The sequence below is a fragment of the Salvelinus sp. IW2-2015 genome, linkage group LG15, assembly GCF_002910315.2.
Source record: "Salvelinus sp. IW2-2015 linkage group LG15, ASM291031v2, whole genome shotgun sequence".
Lineage (NCBI taxonomy): Eukaryota > Metazoa > Chordata > Actinopteri > Salmoniformes > Salmonidae > Salvelinus > Salvelinus sp. IW2-2015.
This window is the reverse complement of record NC_036855.1, coordinates 14,571,009-14,590,300: the sequence shown is the minus strand read 5'-3', so window position 1 is coordinate 14,590,300 and position 19,292 is coordinate 14,571,009. Positions and strand designations below refer to the sequence as shown.

General features: G+C 42.8%; 1 protein-coding gene across 1 annotated transcript; it reads right to left on the bottom strand.

The window, feature by feature from the left end:
* Window positions 1-12,770: 12,770 nt before the first annotated feature.
* Window positions 12,771-16,799, bottom strand: LOC111974894 (LIM domain transcription factor LMO4.1). The gene is made up of 5 exons (XM_024002967.2): window positions 16,427-16,799; window positions 14,965-15,200; window positions 14,611-14,707; window positions 14,157-14,315; window positions 12,771-14,019 (listed from the first exon to the last, which is right to left on the bottom strand). The coding sequence occupies exons 2-5, from the start codon at window positions 15,180-15,182 to the stop codon at window positions 14,011-14,013; spliced, it is 483 nt and encodes a 160-aa protein (XP_023858735.1). The 5' UTR covers window positions 15,183-15,200; window positions 16,427-16,799; the 3' UTR covers window positions 12,771-14,010.
* Between the last annotated feature and the right edge of the window lie 2,493 nt (window positions 16,800-19,292).

Below are 19,292 nucleotides of genomic sequence, written 5' to 3'. Positions count from 1 at the left end.
CATTATTTGGTTTCCAACAAGCACATACTCTTGTCCTAACGTCTATTCAGCAAACCAAGGACCTACTCCATGGAAACGTTTTCCTGATGAATATATATAGCTCCCTTGCTACTGTGGAATATAAAACACATTTTCCCCAAATATTTCATCCCAACTTGAATTAACACTTGATTTATGCAGAACAACCCGATCATGCGCTTAGACTACATTATCAATACTGAAAGATTTGTTTAATTTGATTACCTTAAATGACAGTGTGTTTATTAAATGGGTGTTTATTTTTGGACAACATTGTTCAATAAAACTAGGTTTAACTAAATGCTGTATATTACTTTTCTCAGTCACATCAATTTAGCACCATTGCTTTGTTCAATCAAGTGCACACAGACATTATCTTGTGGAAACCAACGTTTTTGGGAGTTTGATGGCACCTATGAACACGTCTCTAAGTAAACCTGTATTTGATTGTATTTGGATAAAAATAAAATGCATCCAAACAACCTTAATATGGCACCATCATAAACCCACATATTACAGCATACCGGCAAATGTCCTGTAAGAGATTCCACATGTTCTTGACTACGGAAATACAGAAAAGATAAAGGGTGTGGGGAGTTCCCTTTGTCTGGAAGTTTAAGTAGTGAAACATGAGCATGTTAACTAAAACACTGACTTAGTTAAAATTCTTCATGTTGCCCATGCATGCTTACTGATAGTGTCACCTTTAGGACTTTGGATAACCCTATCTCTTCCAGTAGTAGTTGTTTGGGGCTCACTGCTGTCAGGCCTCAAGTTTTTGATCGAGTCAGTGAGGCATTACTAGCAGTCATATCATGGTTTTGTGTTGTCTGTACATTGTTGTTTTGAACACTTCAAGCACCTGCCTTAGACAAACTGCCGGATGAACAGCTTAATGAAGTTGGTTAACCAAACCAACAGCAAAATCAAAACATAGTGGATGAGGGAGACCTTGTCAATAGGCTCATTGGTAACAGCATGCTACAGTACCTTTCCCATGTCGCTGAAAGTGTCAACATTGCTTTAATTTAACAAGAAGCTCCTGAGGACCCAGCATTCGAACAGTCAGGTGGCCGGGTGGTTGTGGCGTCACCACCCAGGTCTGTGCAGGCAATTTTCTTTTGCGGTGGAAAAATCGCTGACCGCTTCCTGCTCTTAATCTCCATGGCAGCGCTACTGGCACTACACGCCTGCCTCAATTCTCCTGCTGCCCACGCACAACCCTGGGCACATTCACCACCTGCTACAGTAAAGGGAGGCATGATTCCTGTGTAGGAGCGACTATATCAGGCGTGAGGTCCTAATTGGCTTCTGGCGAGAACATAACAGGAAGGGAGGACTGTAACTTTATCTCCCCAGGCTAGGCACTGAGGACTGCATCTGGCTCCTGGAGAGGACCAGAAAGGAGGATGTCAGACTTTACCTTCCAGCTAGGGCACTGAGACTGATCTGCGCTCTGGGAGGGACAGGAAGGGCGAGGATGTAGGACTATCTCGCCAGCTAGGCCACTGAGACTCGATCTGGGCTCTTGGGGAGCGGACAGCGAAGGGAGGATGTAGACTTATCTCCCCAGGCTAGGGCACTGACGACTGATTCTGCTGCATCTGGGAAGGACAGGAAGCGGGAGGATGTAGACTTTATCCTCCCCAGGGCTAGGGCACTTCGAACTGATCTGGGCTTCTGCTTTGTCTGCAGGGTTGTTCGGGCACCAGTGCGGGCATGCAGCACCTGTCGGCCAGTCCATCCCGGCTAAATAGATGCCTCGATGAGGTCACAGGCAATGTGTATCATCTCAAGTACAGACCCCCTGCAGTTAAGTCGAATTCACTGTTGTTTAGTGTATGATCGTCCATCAGTGAATGATTAACAGTTGTTGTGTTGAAACCCATTGAAATGAAGTGCTATACACTGACCTTAATTACCTTGTACCTTGATTAGTTTAGCGTTTGCTTATGACGCTAGTTAGCCTGGACTAACTTGGTTAACCCAGAAGAACTAAAATCTGCGTATTCTGTCCACGAGAGGGATAGGCCCTGACTTGAGTGGCACATTTGGGATGAGATTCTAACTTCCTGTGTCTGTCTTTTTTCCCTAGTGTTCACAGTGCCACACTGTAGAAACCACTGTGCCACGCGGACCACTTCCACTATGTCCAACGCCACCCGATCTTCTTGAGCACGACCGGCCAGGGGGTGCACTGTCAGCAGCCACCTGCCCCCACTGCAGAGCAACCCTGTGTTGTCTGACCAGAAGGTGAAAGAGGGACCAGGACCATTGAGGGCCTTTCACACTTTGACACCATTTCCACACCACACAACCCATCATGATAGCAGACCTACAGACATGCTGTATGCTATACACTAACATTCTATTCCCCCCTGCTCTGTTCTGTAGGCGTTGCTGAAGTGCTTAGGGCGGTGCGGCTGTGCCTTCATCTTCCCTCATGCTTCCTCTGTCACCAGAGGACCGCTCCATCCCTGCTCACCCTGTCCCGATACTGTTGTTGTGTTTGACCCTCATCAGCCAACCACCCACCCTGATCTCTTTGACCAGCGAGGTCTTTTTGCCTTGCAGATCTATTTCAGATGTGTTGTGATAGTCCGATGCGTTTGAGAGAGTGTACAGATTACACAGGTTGTGTGAGTCTGTAATCCATTTTGTTGTGCGTTGGTGCAGTCTGCGTCTGTCTCATCAAAGACAATCATGGACCACGATCAACTATTTACAGGACTGAGGCTTACGGTTCGTATTAAAGGACACCCAAACTGTGTGCATATCCAGAACTTTGGTGCTTGTTGGACAAATCTTGCAATGAGTAAGTAATAGTCCTGACCCTGTCTAGGATCTATAGTAACGATTTAAAGTACGACAAAAATAAGCTTTCTCATGAACACAACTAAAACCCTTCATCACTAACAGCTGCATTTGCTGTGGTTATTATTGTCAGGGATTATCCCATCACTTAGCTGATAACTCACCAAATCCCTCTCAATGGCCTTCAATTCTTTACTCGATGATTTTAGACCAGTCATATTGAATCTGCTGAAGTTGAAGAAGAAGTTAATGTACATTCTTTTTTACAATGTTTGATTGTGTCCAAGAGAGTTCTATTTCCTTAATAAATGTTGCATTCAATTTATCTTGGGATGCCTGTTCAATATGTGAAATTACAAATGAGGAGAAAAAAATGACTATTAAAACAAATTTGACTGTAACGAGTGAACTGAAGTAATTGAAGTCTATGTGCAGGTGGTTGGTTACCATGAACGAGTCTCCGTGGATTATGATGGTAGCGCTACCACCCGGTTGGTGTTACATTTCCTCCCTACCTCCCTGCATTGGCTCCCTCCAGCTCTGTTTATGGTGAAAACATTGCCTGATTACCCTGAGGAAATGGAATAGAGGGCTAGAGCCTCTGACCGTTCTATCAGAAGCATATTAACCACCTGCAGTGGTGTATCTGCTGCTGCTTTGCCTTGCTGCCGCATTGCAGCTCCATGCGGGAGGCTGAACTTCTGGCCATATCCCGAGCTGACTTTACATAAAGACTAAATCTAAAACCAAGACCTAATTAAAGCGAGGGGCTTACCTCATACATCCAGTCAGCATAGTAGAAAAATATGACAAACAATCTGAGCACTTTACGTGTTCACCATTTGCGCAATAAAACACACAAAGCCAAGCTTTTCCATCCTCCCCTTTTGCATCGGTCATCATTGTCTCTCTGCTTAGGCTCTGCATTGGTTAAGTTGCTTGAACTGCTCTGTTGTAATGTAAACTGGACCATGGACATGTACCTACATGTAGCAATATAGCCAGACAGTGTACGACTGCAGGAATTAAAGGAAAGTTCCAACCCAACAACGAATTTTGGTATTTTGCTTTCCATTAGTTCATTGTACATAGTCCCAAAGTTTTTTGCCTGTCAGCTTTTCAAGAGGTGTACACTTTTCAAAATAGCAGGAAATCATCCGAAATTGAGTGCATTTAGCCCATCAAATGATCAGCTGCGTCTGGATTGATTTCTGTATTTTTGAAAGTTTAACATATCTTGAAAAAACTTTTAGTGCTAACAAGCATAAACATGTTGGCACTATGTCCAACCAATGACACAAGAAACAAATACCAAAAGTGAGTTTTTGGGTCGATTTCCTTTAAGGCTTTAAGAAAAGCCCAAGCTACAGTGAAAGCCAGCTCAGATAGCATCTGCTGTGCTTTAAATGACCTCTGTACGTTTCACACCTTTGCTATGGAGATAGCCCAGCCATAAAAATTACCCCTTAATGTGGCTTAGCTATTTCAGAAGTCCCACTTGTCATTTGGTACGTCTGATCCGCATTCATACTTATTCAACCCGTAAATGAAGCATCACCCGCCAATTTCATTACGTATGCAAATGATCACAATACAATTATCTTCATAGTATACTGTTACATAGTGATGAAAACTACAACCTCTGCACAATCTGAAATCCCACCGCACACAAGTTACACTTTGCGATTTTCGAAACCAATCAGGCCATTGCATATCTCTAATTAGCCCAGCATTTCAGATGGCCAAATTAGCCAGGTCTATAAACAGCCTCTCTGCCAGAAGCGTTGTCTTTTATTAGAGACTTGCAGTTATGCGCTCACTATGTAGTTTCTGTCATAAGATACATGTTTATAAACTCACTAATTAATACATCATAACACATGCAAATGAGTGTAATTGCTTAGCTTCTACGCTTCCACGTTGAGTGTGAAGAGACAGAAATGAGACACGTGATATTTCTTTAGAGGAACGAGAGCAGATCTGAGTGGTGTCCTTCTGCCATACACTCTGTTACAGATTCCAAGATGGAGTCCCCCTGTGTTTCATGCATGATGATCCACTGGCTCTGTGCCCAGCCAGACTGCAAGAAGAATCATCCTCTGTCTCATGATCTTTTGAAAAGCCAAACGAGAAGGGTTATAGCAATCTACAATAAACTGGATTAAGAGACAGACAGACACCCTTCATTGAAATCCTCTGGGCTCAGCAGCTGTGATGTTAAGATCTGTTCCAGTGAGTAGTACAGATATGTTAGCAGAGAGTAGTGCATGTGGTCACTGACAGCAGAACAGAGCCAGAGACTCCGTGCTGAAAGGGTGGTCTGTGTTGATAGACAGCATGCAAGCTGAGGTTTATGCTACTTGTTCGCCTTACACACAAACATACAGGTAACTGCCCCAAAATACATGGACAACACTGCCACATATCACAATGAGGGCATACATACAGTATATTGAAAGCAGGTGCTTTCACACAAGTGTGGTTTCCTAGTAATTAAGCAATTAACCATCCCCATTCCATGCTTAGGGTCATGGGGTAAAAATGCTGCGCAAGGCCATCTCATTTGGTTACCATGGCTATGCCCCCATAGGGATGACAATGCCCCCATCCACAGGCACGATTGTACTGAACATGGTTTGATGAGCATGAAATGATGAAATGATATTCCAGGGTATTCAACTACCCTATAAGGTCCGGAACCTGCTGCCGTTTTCTGTTCTACCTGAAATTAATTGCACCCCACCCTGGTGTCCCCAGGTCTAAATCAGTTCCTGATTAGAGCACGGAACAATGAAAAAAAAAGCACTGCGAAACTGGCCTTGAAGTCCAAGATTGAGTTTGAGGCCATGTGCCATGGCTTGTCTCAATCCCAGATCTCAAACCAATTGAACACTTACCGGGAGATTCTGTGTTTCACCACATCAAACCAAAACTCAAAGTTACTAGAATTTCTCATGGAAGAATGATGTCACATCCCATCCAATAGAGTTCCAGGACACGTAGTAGGAATCTATTTGCACAGTGCTTTGAAGCTGTTCTTGGTCATGGTGGCGAAACGCACCCTATACGAACGCTCGATGTGGGGTGTTCCTTTATTTTGGCCCAGTTACCCTGTACATAATATCATGGTAACAGGTTCCAGTAAAATTTTAACATTTAGTCTATCTATTTTGATACTGTCACCTAAGGAATTCGTAAACTAGATAAAGAATCCTCTTTCGACCCATAAAACCTGTTCCTGCTCTGCCTAAAACAACTATTTGTGCGTTCCTCCTTCAACACTAGATAACTAGTGAAGTATCTCAACATCAAGAAATGGCATTGCACTTAGTGTCCCCTGGAAAAGATGTATTGACTTCTGCAGAAATCATTATTATTGGCCTATAAAGTTATTATGTTCCTGAATGAGGCATGAACTCAAACAGAAACATGTTTTCCAAAGACAATTCATTTTCCTCAGAACAATAACTCACTGTCTTGAACAAGTGGGGTAGAAACAGGCTTTAGACAAAGAAAAACGAACCTTTACAACCTATGAAGCCTCACACAGGAATGTCAGAGGATAGGAAGAGAGGAGAGACAGAGAAGAAAGAGAAAAGAGAGAAGAAGGAGCGAAAGAGGAGTAAGAGAAGAAAAGTTCTCCTGGGCCAATTTTCAGTAATTGCTTTTTGAATAATTAAACTGTATCGGGCATTTATTAGCTCAATTACGTTTAATTGACACGCGAATCACGGCCATTTATGGTGAAGAGGAAACAAAAAGAGGGGGGAACTAATTATAAAGTTAAAATAATGTATGGATTTTTATATTTAACTGGTTCCCAGACATTTGCAGCGCACAGTTGGATCTAGGTAGCCTGTAGTTCCTAGATAATTAATTAGTGCCTGTAACGCAGGCACATTCTCTCCTCTCTTTACTTATGATCTGTGAGGGCTCTATCCATATAATTTAAATTTGTAAATAAATTAGCAACATTGAGATTCCTGCTTGACTCTTACACCGCCTGCAATGCCACCCGCCCACCCCCCCAATAACACACTCACCTTACTGCCCATCACACGTCTAGCAACAGAATGGATGTACAAGCAAATGTTTTGCCAAGGTCTTGTAGATAGAGGATTTGTATATAATGTGTGGTACATTTGATAAGGTGGTGTAGTGGTGTTTGTGTGTGTGTGTGTGTTGTGTGTGTGTGTGTGTGGTGTGTGTGTGTGTGTTGTGTGATGTGTGTGTGTGTGTGTGTGTGTGGTGTGTTGTGTGGTGTGTGGTGGTGTGTGATGTGTCGTGTGTGTGCGCATCAATCATGATGCAGTTTGTGGCAGGCTGATGTTTGTGTTGCTCCCTCTCAGGGTTCTCACAGTTGACAGCCGGGCCCCTCTCAAATGCCCCCAAGACCCCCACCCCATGGTTCTGTTTGACTCGAAGAGCAAAGCTAAACTAGCTGCATGTTCTGCTCAGTAACTACCATCATGCCTCTCTACTTGTAGTGTCAGATGTTAAAATTTAGAGTGCCTAGGTAAAATCTTAGTCTGCGGGCCCCTGGGACAACTTGGTATAGTCTTAGTTTGTCCCTTTGAAAAAAATTGCCCATGATATCTTTATCCCACTCTCATGCTTCGCATTTAGATCACATGGATTCCCAAGTTCAGCCCTGCTCTTCTGTCTTATCCGACGACTCTTCCTCCTCTACAGCCCCAACCAAACCTGCAACCTTCTCCCTTGGAAACAGGCTTTTCATTCCAAATGCCAATCACAGACTGACTAAGAGAGTCGATTTGGCATATTAACATATGCAAACCATAAGATTCTGAGGCGAAGGCCGTAATGCTGCCAATCTCGATAAAATGAAGGAGCAAGCATGCGTCTCACTGTCCTACGCAATGGCCTTCATCTGTTTGACAATAGGTTGAGCAAATGGATCACGCTTCATAGTTGTGGGCATGTGACAAGAGCAGAGGTGCACGTGCGGTGGAGGGGAGGTCGAGGGGTGGAGGGGGATTGAATGTAGGGAGCAGAACATACAAGTTCTTTGAACATACAAGTACACACGAACCTCCCTGTACTACACTATTTCTAATCCTGATTCACATTATTAATGTTGAAATGATAATATTTTGGATCACACCGACCCATTATGCTCATCCCCTTCTCCATGGGTCATCGCTCTTCGGCCCAGAGCCAGATCAGTCTCGAGTTGCCCTCAGCCCCCGTGGCAGATCAGTCTTACATCCTCCACCTTCCTGTCCTCTCCCCAGAGCCCAGTCTATAATCAAGCTCAGTGGCCCTAGGTCCTGGGAGATAAAGTCTACATCCTTCCCCTTCCTCTCCTCTCCCCAGACGCCAGATCAGTCTTCACGATGCCCCTAGCCTGGGAGATAAAGCTCATACCATCCTCCCACTTGTGGCGCCTGTTGATGTCCTCTCCTTTCCGATGATAGTCCCCAATCCATAAGACCTCAGTGCCTGATTATTAGCTCGCTCATGCTTCAGCGTGACACAGGATCATGCCTCCTTTACTGTTATTTTACCAAGCCTTGATCCAGAAGTGTGTGCAGGGTTGTATCGATACCAAAACTAAGACAGAATCTTTGCGTCTGGCAGTCGTCTATGGTGTTTGACCGTCTCCCAGGCCCTATTCAGCGTTGGCCTCATGTGTGTAGGGTAAGCCTACAGATCTGTTGTATCGATACAAAACAGGACAGTCTGTTGGCGAGCGAGGCGAGCAATTGAGGTGTTGACCTATCCAGTGTGGCCCATGCTTAGGGTAAGCCTACAGAGTGTGACGATACAACACAAGCACAGTCTGGTGTGGATGTTGACTATCCCAGTGTGGCCCGTATTACGGTAAGCCTACAGCAGTGTTGTACACACCTGGGATAGTCAACACCACACCAGACTGTCTTGTTTTGTATCGATACAACACTCTGTAGGCTTACCCTAACATGGGCCACACCTGGGATAATCAACGCCACACCAGACTGTCTGGCGTTTCAACCATTAATATGTGAACAGGATTAGAAATAGTGTGTACAGGGGGTTGTGTGGTACTGTATGTCAAAGAACTTGTATGTTCTGCTCCCTACATTCAACCCCCTCCACCCCCCCGACCTCCTCCCTCCACCGTCCTCTGCCTCTGTCAACCATGCCCCAACACACCATTTCTCAACCATGTCAAACAATGACAGGCCATGGTAATGACAGCTGAACGCATGCTTGCTCTTCATTTTATCGAATTGGCAGCATTACGCTTCGCTCAGAATCTTAAGTGGTTGATAATTTAATATGCAAATGACTCTCTTGTCAGTCTGTATGCATTTGAATGAAAAGCCTGTTTCCAAGGGAGAAGGTTGCAGGTTGTGGGGATGTAGAGGAGAGAGAGTCCGGATAGACAGGAGAGCAGGGTGAACTTGAATCATGATCTAAATGCGACAGAGAGGTGGGGATACAAGATATCATGGGCATTTTTTTCAAAGGGACAAACTAGATATACCAAGTTGTCCCAGGGCCCAGCTAGATTTACCTAGGCACTCTAATTTTAACATCTGAACCTTACAGTAGAGAGCATGGTAGTTACTGAGCAGAACATGCAGCTATGTTTAGCTTCTGCTCTTCGAGTCAAACAGAAGCCATGGGGTGGGGTCTGGGGGCATTTGAGAGGGGCCGGTGTCACTGTGAGACCCTGAGAGGGAGCAAACACAAACATCAGCCTGCACAAACTGCATCATGCATGTGCGCACACACACACACACACACACACACACACACACACACACACACACACACACACACACACACACACACACACACCACACACACACACACACACCACACAACACACACACACACACCCTAACAATGTACACACATATATACAAATCCTCTATCTACAGACCTTGGCAAAACATTTGCTTGTACATCCATTCTGTTGTAGACGTGTGATGGGAGTAAGGTGAGTGTGTTATTGGGGGGGTGGGGGGTGGATTGCAGGCGGTGTTAAGTCAAGCAGGAACTCTCAATGTTGCTAATTTATTTACAAATTTAATTAGATGGATAGAGCCCTCACAGACATAAGGAATAAAGGAGAGATGTTGCCTGCGTTACAGCACTTTAATTATGGTACCAGGCTCCTGATCCCTGYGCRCTGCTGTCTGGGGAACCAGTTMATTAAAATCCTCATTATTTTACTTTTAATTAGTTCCCCCCTCTTTTGTTTCCTTTCACCATATGGCCGTGTTCCGTGGTCAAATTAACGTAATTGAGCTAATAAAGCCGATCAGTTTAATTATTCAAAGCATTCTGATTGGCCAGGGAACTTTTCTCTTCTCTCTCTCTTTCTCTCTCTCTTTCTCTTTCTCTCTCTGTCTCTCCTCTCTTCCTATCCCTCTGACATTCCTGTGTGAGGCTCATAGTTGTAAAGTCGTTTTCTTTGTCTTAAGCCTGTTCTCTACCCACCTTGTTCAAGACAGTGAGTTATTGCTGAGGAAATGATTGTCTTGGAAAACATGTTTCTGTTGAGTTCATGCCTCATTCAGGAACATAATACATTTATAGGCCTAATAATAATGATTTCTGCAGAAGTCAACATCTTTCCAGGGGACACTAAGTGCAATGCACATTCTCTTGATGTTGAGATACTTATCACTAGTTATCTAGTGTTGAAGGAGGAACGCACAAATAGTTTTAGCAGACAGGACAGTTTTATGGTCGAAAGAAGGATTCTTAGCATAGTTACAATTCCTTAGGCTACAGTATCAAATAGATAGACCTAAATGTTAAAATTTTACTGGAAACCTGTTACCATGAATATTATGTACAGGTAACTGCCAAAATAAAGGAAACACCAACATAGAGCGTCGTAATAGGGCGTTCGGCCACCATGACCAAGAACAGCTTCAAAGCACCTTGCAATAGATTCTACTAGTGTCTGGAACTCTATTGGAGGGATGTGACATCATTCTTCCATGAGAAATTCTATAATTTTGAGTTTTGTTGATGGTGGTGGAAAACACCAGAATCTCCCGTAAGTGTTCAATTGGGTTGAGATCTGGTGATTGAGACAGCCATGGCACATGGCCCTCAAACTCAACTCTGGACTTCAAGGCCAGTTCCAGTGCTTTTTTTCATTGTTCCCCTCTAATCAGGAACTGATTTAGACCTGGGACACCAGGTGGGTGCAATTAATTATCAGGTAGAACAGAAAACCAGCAGGTTCCGGACCTTATAGGGTAGTTGAATACCCCTGGAATATCATTTACATCATTTTCATGCTCATCAAACCATTCAGTAACCACTCGTGCCCTGTGGATGGGGGCATTGTCATCCTATGGGGGCATAGCCATGGTAACCAAAATAATGGCCTGCCCAGCATTTTTACACATGACCCTAAGCATGATGGGATGTTAATTGCTTAATTAACTCAGGAACCACACTTGTGTGAAAGCACCTGCTTTCAATATACTTTGTATCCCTCATTTACTCAAGTGTTTCCATTATTTTGGCAGTTACCTGTATGTTTGTGTAGGCGAACACATAGACATAACCTCAGCTTGCATGCCTGTCTATCAACACAGACCCCCTTTCAGCACAGTCTCTGGCTCTGTTCCTGACAGTGACCACATGCACATACCTCTCTAACATACTGTACACTCACTGGAACAGATCTAACATCACACTGCTTGAGCCCAGAGGATTTCAATGAAGGGCTGTCTGTCTGTCTCTTAATTCCAGTTTATTGTCAGATTGCTCAAACCCTCTCGTTGGCTTCTCAAAAGATCATGAGACAGAGATGATCTTCTTGCCAGTCCTGCTGGCACAGAGACAGTGGATCATCATCATGACACAGGGACTCCATCTTGGATCTGTATCAGAGTGTCTGGGCAGAAGGACACCACTCAGATCCTCTCTTCCTCTAAAAGAAATATACTGTCTCATTTCTGTCTCTTCACACAACGTGAAGCGTAGAAGCTAAGGCAATTACACTCATTTGCATGTGTTAATATGATTAATTAGTGAGTATAAACACTTTCTTATGACAGAAACTACATAGTGAGCCATACACCTGCAAAGTCTCTAATAAAAGACAACGCCTCTTGGCAGAGAGGCTTTTTATGAGACCTGCTAATTGGCATCTGAAAATGCTGGGCTAATTAGAGATATGCAGATGAGGCCTGATTGGTTTGAATGCAAAGTGTAACTTGTGGTGCGGTGGGATTCAGATTGTGCAGAGGTTTATTTTCTCACTATATAGATATGAAGATAATTGTAATTGTGATCATTTGCATACGTTAATGAATTTGCGTGATGCTTTTCAATCAAACGTGGAATAAATAATTGATGCAGGATCAGCACCTACCATGACAAGTGGGACTTCTGAAATAGCTAAGCACATTAAGGTGTAATTTTTATGGCTGCCATGCTCCTAGCAAAGGTGTGAAAGTACAGAGCTCATTTAAAGCACAGCAGATGCTATCGACTGCTTCACTGTAGCTTGGGTTTTCTTAAAGCCTTAAAGGAAAACTCCACCCAAAAACTCACTTTTGGTATTTGTTTCATTTGTCCATTGTTGACATAGTGCCAACATGTTATGCTTGTTAGCACTAAAGTTTTCAAGATATGTAACTTTCAAAATACAGAAATCATCCCAAAACGCAGCATCATATGATGCTAAATGCATCATATTTGGATGATTTCTGTATTTTGAAAGTTACACCTCTTGAAAAGCTGACAGGCAAAACACTTTGGGACTATGTCAACAATGAACTAATGAAACAAATACCAAAATATCGTTTTGGGTTGGAACTTTCCTTTAATTCCTCAAGTCTACAAACCTGTCTGGCTATATATGCTACATGTACATAGTCATGTCCAGTTTTACATTACAAGAAAGTTCAAGCAACTTAACCAATGCAGAGCCTAACAGAGAACAAAGACCAGCAAAGGGGGAATGGAAAAGCTTTGGCTTGTGTCTTTTAATTGCAAAATGGTAAACAGTAAAAGTATCAGATTGTTGTCATATTTTTTTCTACATGCTGACTGGATGTATAGGAGCCCCTCCCTTTAATTAGGCTTGGTTTCTAGATTAGTCTTTATTAAAGTCAGCCACGGGATATGGCCAAAGTTCAGCCTCCCAGGAGCTGCAGCAGGCAGCAAGCACAGCAGCACAGATACACCACTCATGTTTAATTGCTTCTGTAAACGGTCAGGGCTCTAGCCCTCTAATTCCATTCCTCAGGGTAATCAGGCATGTTTTCACCATACAGAGCTGGAGGGAGCAATGCAGGGACAGTCAGGGAGGAAATGTAACACCAACCGGGTGGTAGCCTACCATATAATACCACGAGACTCGTGTCATGTAACCAACCAACTGCACATAGACTTCAATTACTTCAGTTCACCTCGTTACAGTCAAATGTTTTAATAGCATTTTTTTCTCTCCATTTGATAATTTCACATATTGAACAGGCATCCAAAATTAAATTGAATGCAACATTTATTAAGGAAATAGAACTCTACTGGGAAACACACAATAACATTGTAAAAAAAGAATGTACATTTAACTTCTTCCTTCACTTCAGCCAGATTCATATGATGGTCTAAACATCACTGAGTAACAGATGACAGGCCATTGAGAGGGATTGTGAGTTCATCAGCTAAGTGATGGGATATCCCTGACAATAATAACCACAGCAATGCCACTGTTAGTGATAGGGTTTTAGTTGTGTTCATGAGAAAGCTTATTTTTGTCTACTTTAATCTTACTATAGATCCTAGACAGGGTCCAGACTATTACCTTACTCATTGCAAGATTTGTCCAAAAGCACCAAAGTTCTGGATATGCACACAGTTGGGTGTCCTTTACATACAACACGTAGCCTCAGTCCTGAAATAGTTGATGTGGTCCATATTGTCTTTGATGGACAGACCAGCACTGCACCACACACACACACGACTCACCACCACTGTGTATCTGTACACTCTCTCAAGCATGGATATACACAACACATCTGAAATAGATACTGCAAGCAAAAAGAACCTCCTGGTCAAAGAGACAGGGTGGTGGTTGGTGATGAGGGTCAACAACAACAGTATCGGGAGCAGGGTGAGCAGGGATGGACGGTCCTCTGGTGACAAGGGAAGCATGAAGGGAAGGATGAAGGCACACCGCACCGCTCTAAGCACTCAGCACACCTACAGACAAGAGCAGGGGGGGAATAGAATGTTAGTTACTAGACATACAGCATGTCTGTAGGTCTCCTATCATGATGGTTGTGTGTGTGAAATGTGTCAAAGTGTGAAAGGCCTCATGGTCCTGGTCCCTCTTTCACCTTCTGGTCAGACAACACAGGGTTGCTCTGCAGTGGGGGCAGGTGGCTGCTGAGCAGTGCACCCCCTGGCCGGTCGTGCTCACAGAAGATGGTGCCGTTGACATAGTGGAAGTGGTCGCCTGGCACCAGTCGGTTTCTACAGGTGGCACATGTGAAACACTAGGGACAAAAGACAGACACAGGAGTTAGAATCCTCATCCCAAATGTGCCACTCAAGTCCAGGCCTAATCTCTCGTGAACAGAATACGCAAGATTTTAGTTCTGGGTTAACCAAGGTTAGTCCAGGCCTAACTAGCGTCATAAGCAAACGCTAAACTCTAATATCAGGTACAAGGTAACTTTAGGTCAGTGTATAGCACTTATTTCAATGGGTTTCACACAAACAACTGTTACACATTCACTGATGACGACATACACTAACAACAGTGAGACCTTAACTGCCAGGGGGTCTTACCTTGAGATGATACACATTGCCCTGTGCCCTCATCACCATCTCATTAGCCGGGATGGACTGGCCACAGGTGCTGCATGCCCCACTGTGCCCGAACAACCTGCAGACACAAAGCAGAGCCAGATCAGTCTCAGTGCCCTAGCCTGGGAGATAAAGTCTACATCCTCCCCTTCCTGTCCTCTCCCCAGAGCCAGATCAGTCGCAGTGCCCTAGCCTGGGAAGATAACCAGTCTACATCCTCCCCTTCCTGTCCTCTCCCCAGAGCCAGATCAGTCTCAGTGCCCTAGCCTGGGAGATAAAGTCTACATCCTCCCCTTCCTGTTATGTCCTCTCCCCAGAGCCCAATTAGGACCTCACCTGATATAGTCGCTCCTACACAGGATCATGCCTCCTTTACTGTAGCAGGTGGTGCCAATGTCGCCCAGGTGTGCGTGGCAGCAGGAGCAATTGAGGCAGCGTGTGTGCCAGTAGCGCTCCATGGAGAAGAGCAGGAAGCGGTCAGCGATCTTTCCCCCGCATCCTGCACACGACCTGGGGGGTGACGCCACACCACCGCCCACCTGACTGTTCACCATGCTGGGCCCTCAGGAGCTCTTGTTAAATAAAAACAATGTTGACACTTCAGCGACATGGGAAAGGTACTGTAGCATGCTGTTACAATGACCTCATTGACAACGTCTCCCTCATCCACTATGGTTTTGATTTTGTCTGTGGTTTGGTTAACAACTTCATTACACTGTTCATCCGCAGTTGTCTAAGACAGGGCTTGAAGTGTTCAAAACAAACAAGTGTACAGACACACAACAACCAATATGATGCATAGCCTAATGCCTCACTGACTCGATCAAAAACTGACCTGACAGCAGTGAGCCCCAAAACAACTACTACTGGAAGAGATCAGGTTATCCAAAGTCCTAACAGGTGACCACTATCGTAAGCATGCATGGGCAACATGAAGAATTTTAACTAAGTACAGTGTTTAGTCAACATGCTCATGTTTCACTACTGTACACCTTCAGACAAAGGAACTCCCCACACCTTTACTTTCTGTATGTTCGCTAGCTCAAGAACATGTAGGAATCTCTTACAGGACATGCCGGGTAAGCTGTAAATGTAGGTTTTAATGATGGTGCCCATATTAGTTGTTGGATGCATTTTATTTTTATTCCAAATACCAATCAATACCAAGGTTTACCTAGAAAGTGTTCATTTGCCTCCATCACAACTCCCCAAAAACATTGGAGTTCCACAAATAATCTGTTCACTGATTGAACAAAATAGGCTAAATTATACTAAAAACAATAATATAACATTTATAACACGTTTTATGACAATCCACAAAAATAACACCCATTTAACCTGTCATTTTAAAGGTAACACAATTAAAAATACTTCAGTATGATAATGTAGTCTAAGCATCCAGGTTTCTGCAAATAAAATTCAAGTTTATTCAAGTTGGATGAAATATTTGGGGAAAACTGTGATTTATATTCCACAAGACAAGGGAGCTATATATATTCATACAGAACACTTTCCAATGAGTAAGGTCCTGGTTTATGAATAGTACGTTTTTTTTAATAGAGGAAATCATACAGTGAAACACAGAAGAGTGCGGATGATGCCCTTGCATGAAAACAGAACAGCAGTCTTAAAACAGGAGGCTCTTGGTTGAACTTCGAACCAGCATGCAACAGAGAATCAAGATGCGGTAAAGATAGCCTGTATGTAATACAAATTCATATGAACATTACGGTTAGCTCTGTTTTGGTTATGAAAAATAGGCTAATTTGCACACCACAGCGAACAGAGAGATGCTCACCTTGATGTGCGTTCCAGATAATTCAGACGTGAAGAAGTTCAGTTGTAAAAAATAATAATAATACAAATAAATCCAATGGATGACAGCGGATAATCTTTCAACAATAGCTAATCCAGACTGTGACAATCTAGCGCTTCTCTGATATCCATATCAAACAAATAAAGCGAAACATTTGCGATGGTTTAACTGGTTATTTAAAACGAATTGAAGCAATGTCAAAAAGGAAAAAGCGCACGTTTTCAAAGATACAATTTGATACAATGTAACTAAATTGGTTTTAAAGAGATGGCATAAACCATGTTTTTTTCATCAATTAGATTTATCATCCGACTCTCAACTATGACTAGCGTCTTTGACAGCAACACTATTTACTGAATTGCACAAGCGGGTAGGCTATTTAATTCGCTTTATGGTGACGTTTTGAACACGCAGCGTGCGCAGCCAGTCAACTGTCAGGGGTGGGGTTACTGTCAAAATGATGTATGTGTTTGTAGATGCCCATTGTACATTCATATTCTCATTAGATTGAACTAAACGATAACTGTTTTCAAATATGACAATCCTTTCCACAATTCATATGTGCAATTAAAACGCTTAAAATGAACCACTTCCACTTCCATGCATGATTTAGTCTATTCAGAATCATACAAATTAGAATTTTAATAGACATTTACATTTACTGTTAAGAAAAGTTAGGGGAGGATGTGGCAATACATTTATTTGAATATAGGCTAATATTGTTTAGGCTAAATGATGTATACCATATTTCTCTTAACAAATGAAGAATTGGGGGTAAACAATAATGCCTGGAAAATAAATAAAAAAGTTCAAAATAAGACTGAATCTTAGTATTATAAGAGTAGTACACAGTGGTTAAATTGAGCTGGAGCCAGGCTCCTGCACATTGGGTCTAAGGGAGAGCCCTAGTCGTAACCCTAACCCTAGCTTCATGTCCACACCCCGGCTCAACCCTAACCCAAGCCATAACCCTAACCGTGACCATAAACATAACCCAGGGGCAGTGTTACAGCTGTTTCAGTTAACTTTTGCTTCGAGTTCTATTCAGAATCAAAATGTGCATTTATGAATTTAAGTATATTTCTGCACTGCTTCCTAAGTGCCAGCAGAGGACAGTGTTCTCTTGTGCTGTAGGCCTACTGTCTCCTCATCACTGGGCGCTGAACAGCTAGAACCTCAGTGTACTGGAGAAAACAGTGGTCTGCAGAAAACGTCCACCCAGTGTAGGTTTTCCTTTACATATATATATATATATATATATATATATATATATATATATATATATAGTACCAGTCAAAAGTTTGGACCCGCCTACTCATTCTAGGGGTTTTCTTTATTTTGACTATTTTCTACATTGTACAGTAATAGTGAAGACATCAAAACTATGAAATAACACATATGGAATCATTTAGTAACCAAAAAAGTGTTAAACAAATCAAAATATATTTTAGATTCTTCAAAGAATCTTCCTTCTCTCAAGGAGCTTCACCTGGAATGCTTAACATTCTTGAAGGAGTTCCCACATATGCTGAGCACTTGTTGGCTGCTTTTCCTTCACTCTGCAGTCCGACTCATCCCAAACCATTTCGATTTGGTTGAGGTCGGGGGATTGTGGAGGCCAGGTCCTCTGATACAGCACTCCATCACTCTCCTTCTTGGTAAAATAGCCCTTACACAGCCTGGAGGTGTGTTGAGTCATTGTCCTGTTGAAAAACAAATTATAGTCCCACTAAGCGCAAATCAGATGGGATGGCATATCGCTGCAGAATGCTGTGGTAGCAATGCTGGTTGTGTGCCTTGAATTCTAAATAAATCACTGAGTGTCACCAGCAAATCACCATTACACCTCCTCCTTCATGCTTCACGGTGAGAACCATACATGCAGAGATCATCCATTCACCTACTCTGCGTCTCACAAAGACACGGCGGTTGAAACCAAAAATGTCAGACCAAAGGACAAATTTTCACCGGTCTAATGTCCATTGCTCGTGTTTCTTAGCCCAAGCAAGTCTCTTCTTCTTCTTGGTGTCATTTAGACGTAGTTTCTTTGCAACAATTAGACCGCGAAGGCCTGATTCACGCAGTCTCCTCTGAACAGTTGATCTTGAAATGTGTCTGTTACTTGAACTCTGTGAAGCATTTATTTGGGCCGCAATTTCTGAGGTTGGTAACTATGGGTCTTCCTTTCCTGTGGCGGTCCTCAAAAGAGTCAGTTTCATCATAGCGCTTGATGATTTTTGCGACTGCACTTGAAGAAACTTTCAAAGTTCTTTTTTTCCCAGATTGACTGACCTTCATGTCTTAAAGTAATGATGGACTGTCATTTCTCTTTGCTATTTGAGCTGTTCTTGCAATAATATGGACTTGGTCTTTTACCAAATAGGCTATCTTCTGTATACCACCCTACCTTGTTACAACACAACTGATTGGCTCAAACGCATTAAGAAGGAAAAAAATTACACAAATTAACTTTTAACAAGGCACACCTGTCAATTGAAATGCATTCCAGGTGGTTACCTCGTGAAGCTGGTTGAGAGAATGCCAAGTGTGTGCAAAGCTGTCATCAAGGCAAAGGGTGGCTATTTGAGGAATCTTAAATATAAAATATATTTTGATTTGTTTATTACTTTTTTGGTTACTACATGATTCCAAACGTGCTATTTTATAGTTTTGATGTCTTCACTCTTATTCTACAATGTAGAAAATAGTAAAAATAAAGAAAAACCCTTGAATGAGTAGACGTGTCCAAACTTTTCACTGGTATCAAATCAAATCAAATCAAGTTTATTTTATATAGCCCTTCGTACATCAGCTAATATCGCGAAGTGCTGTACAGAAACCCAGCCTA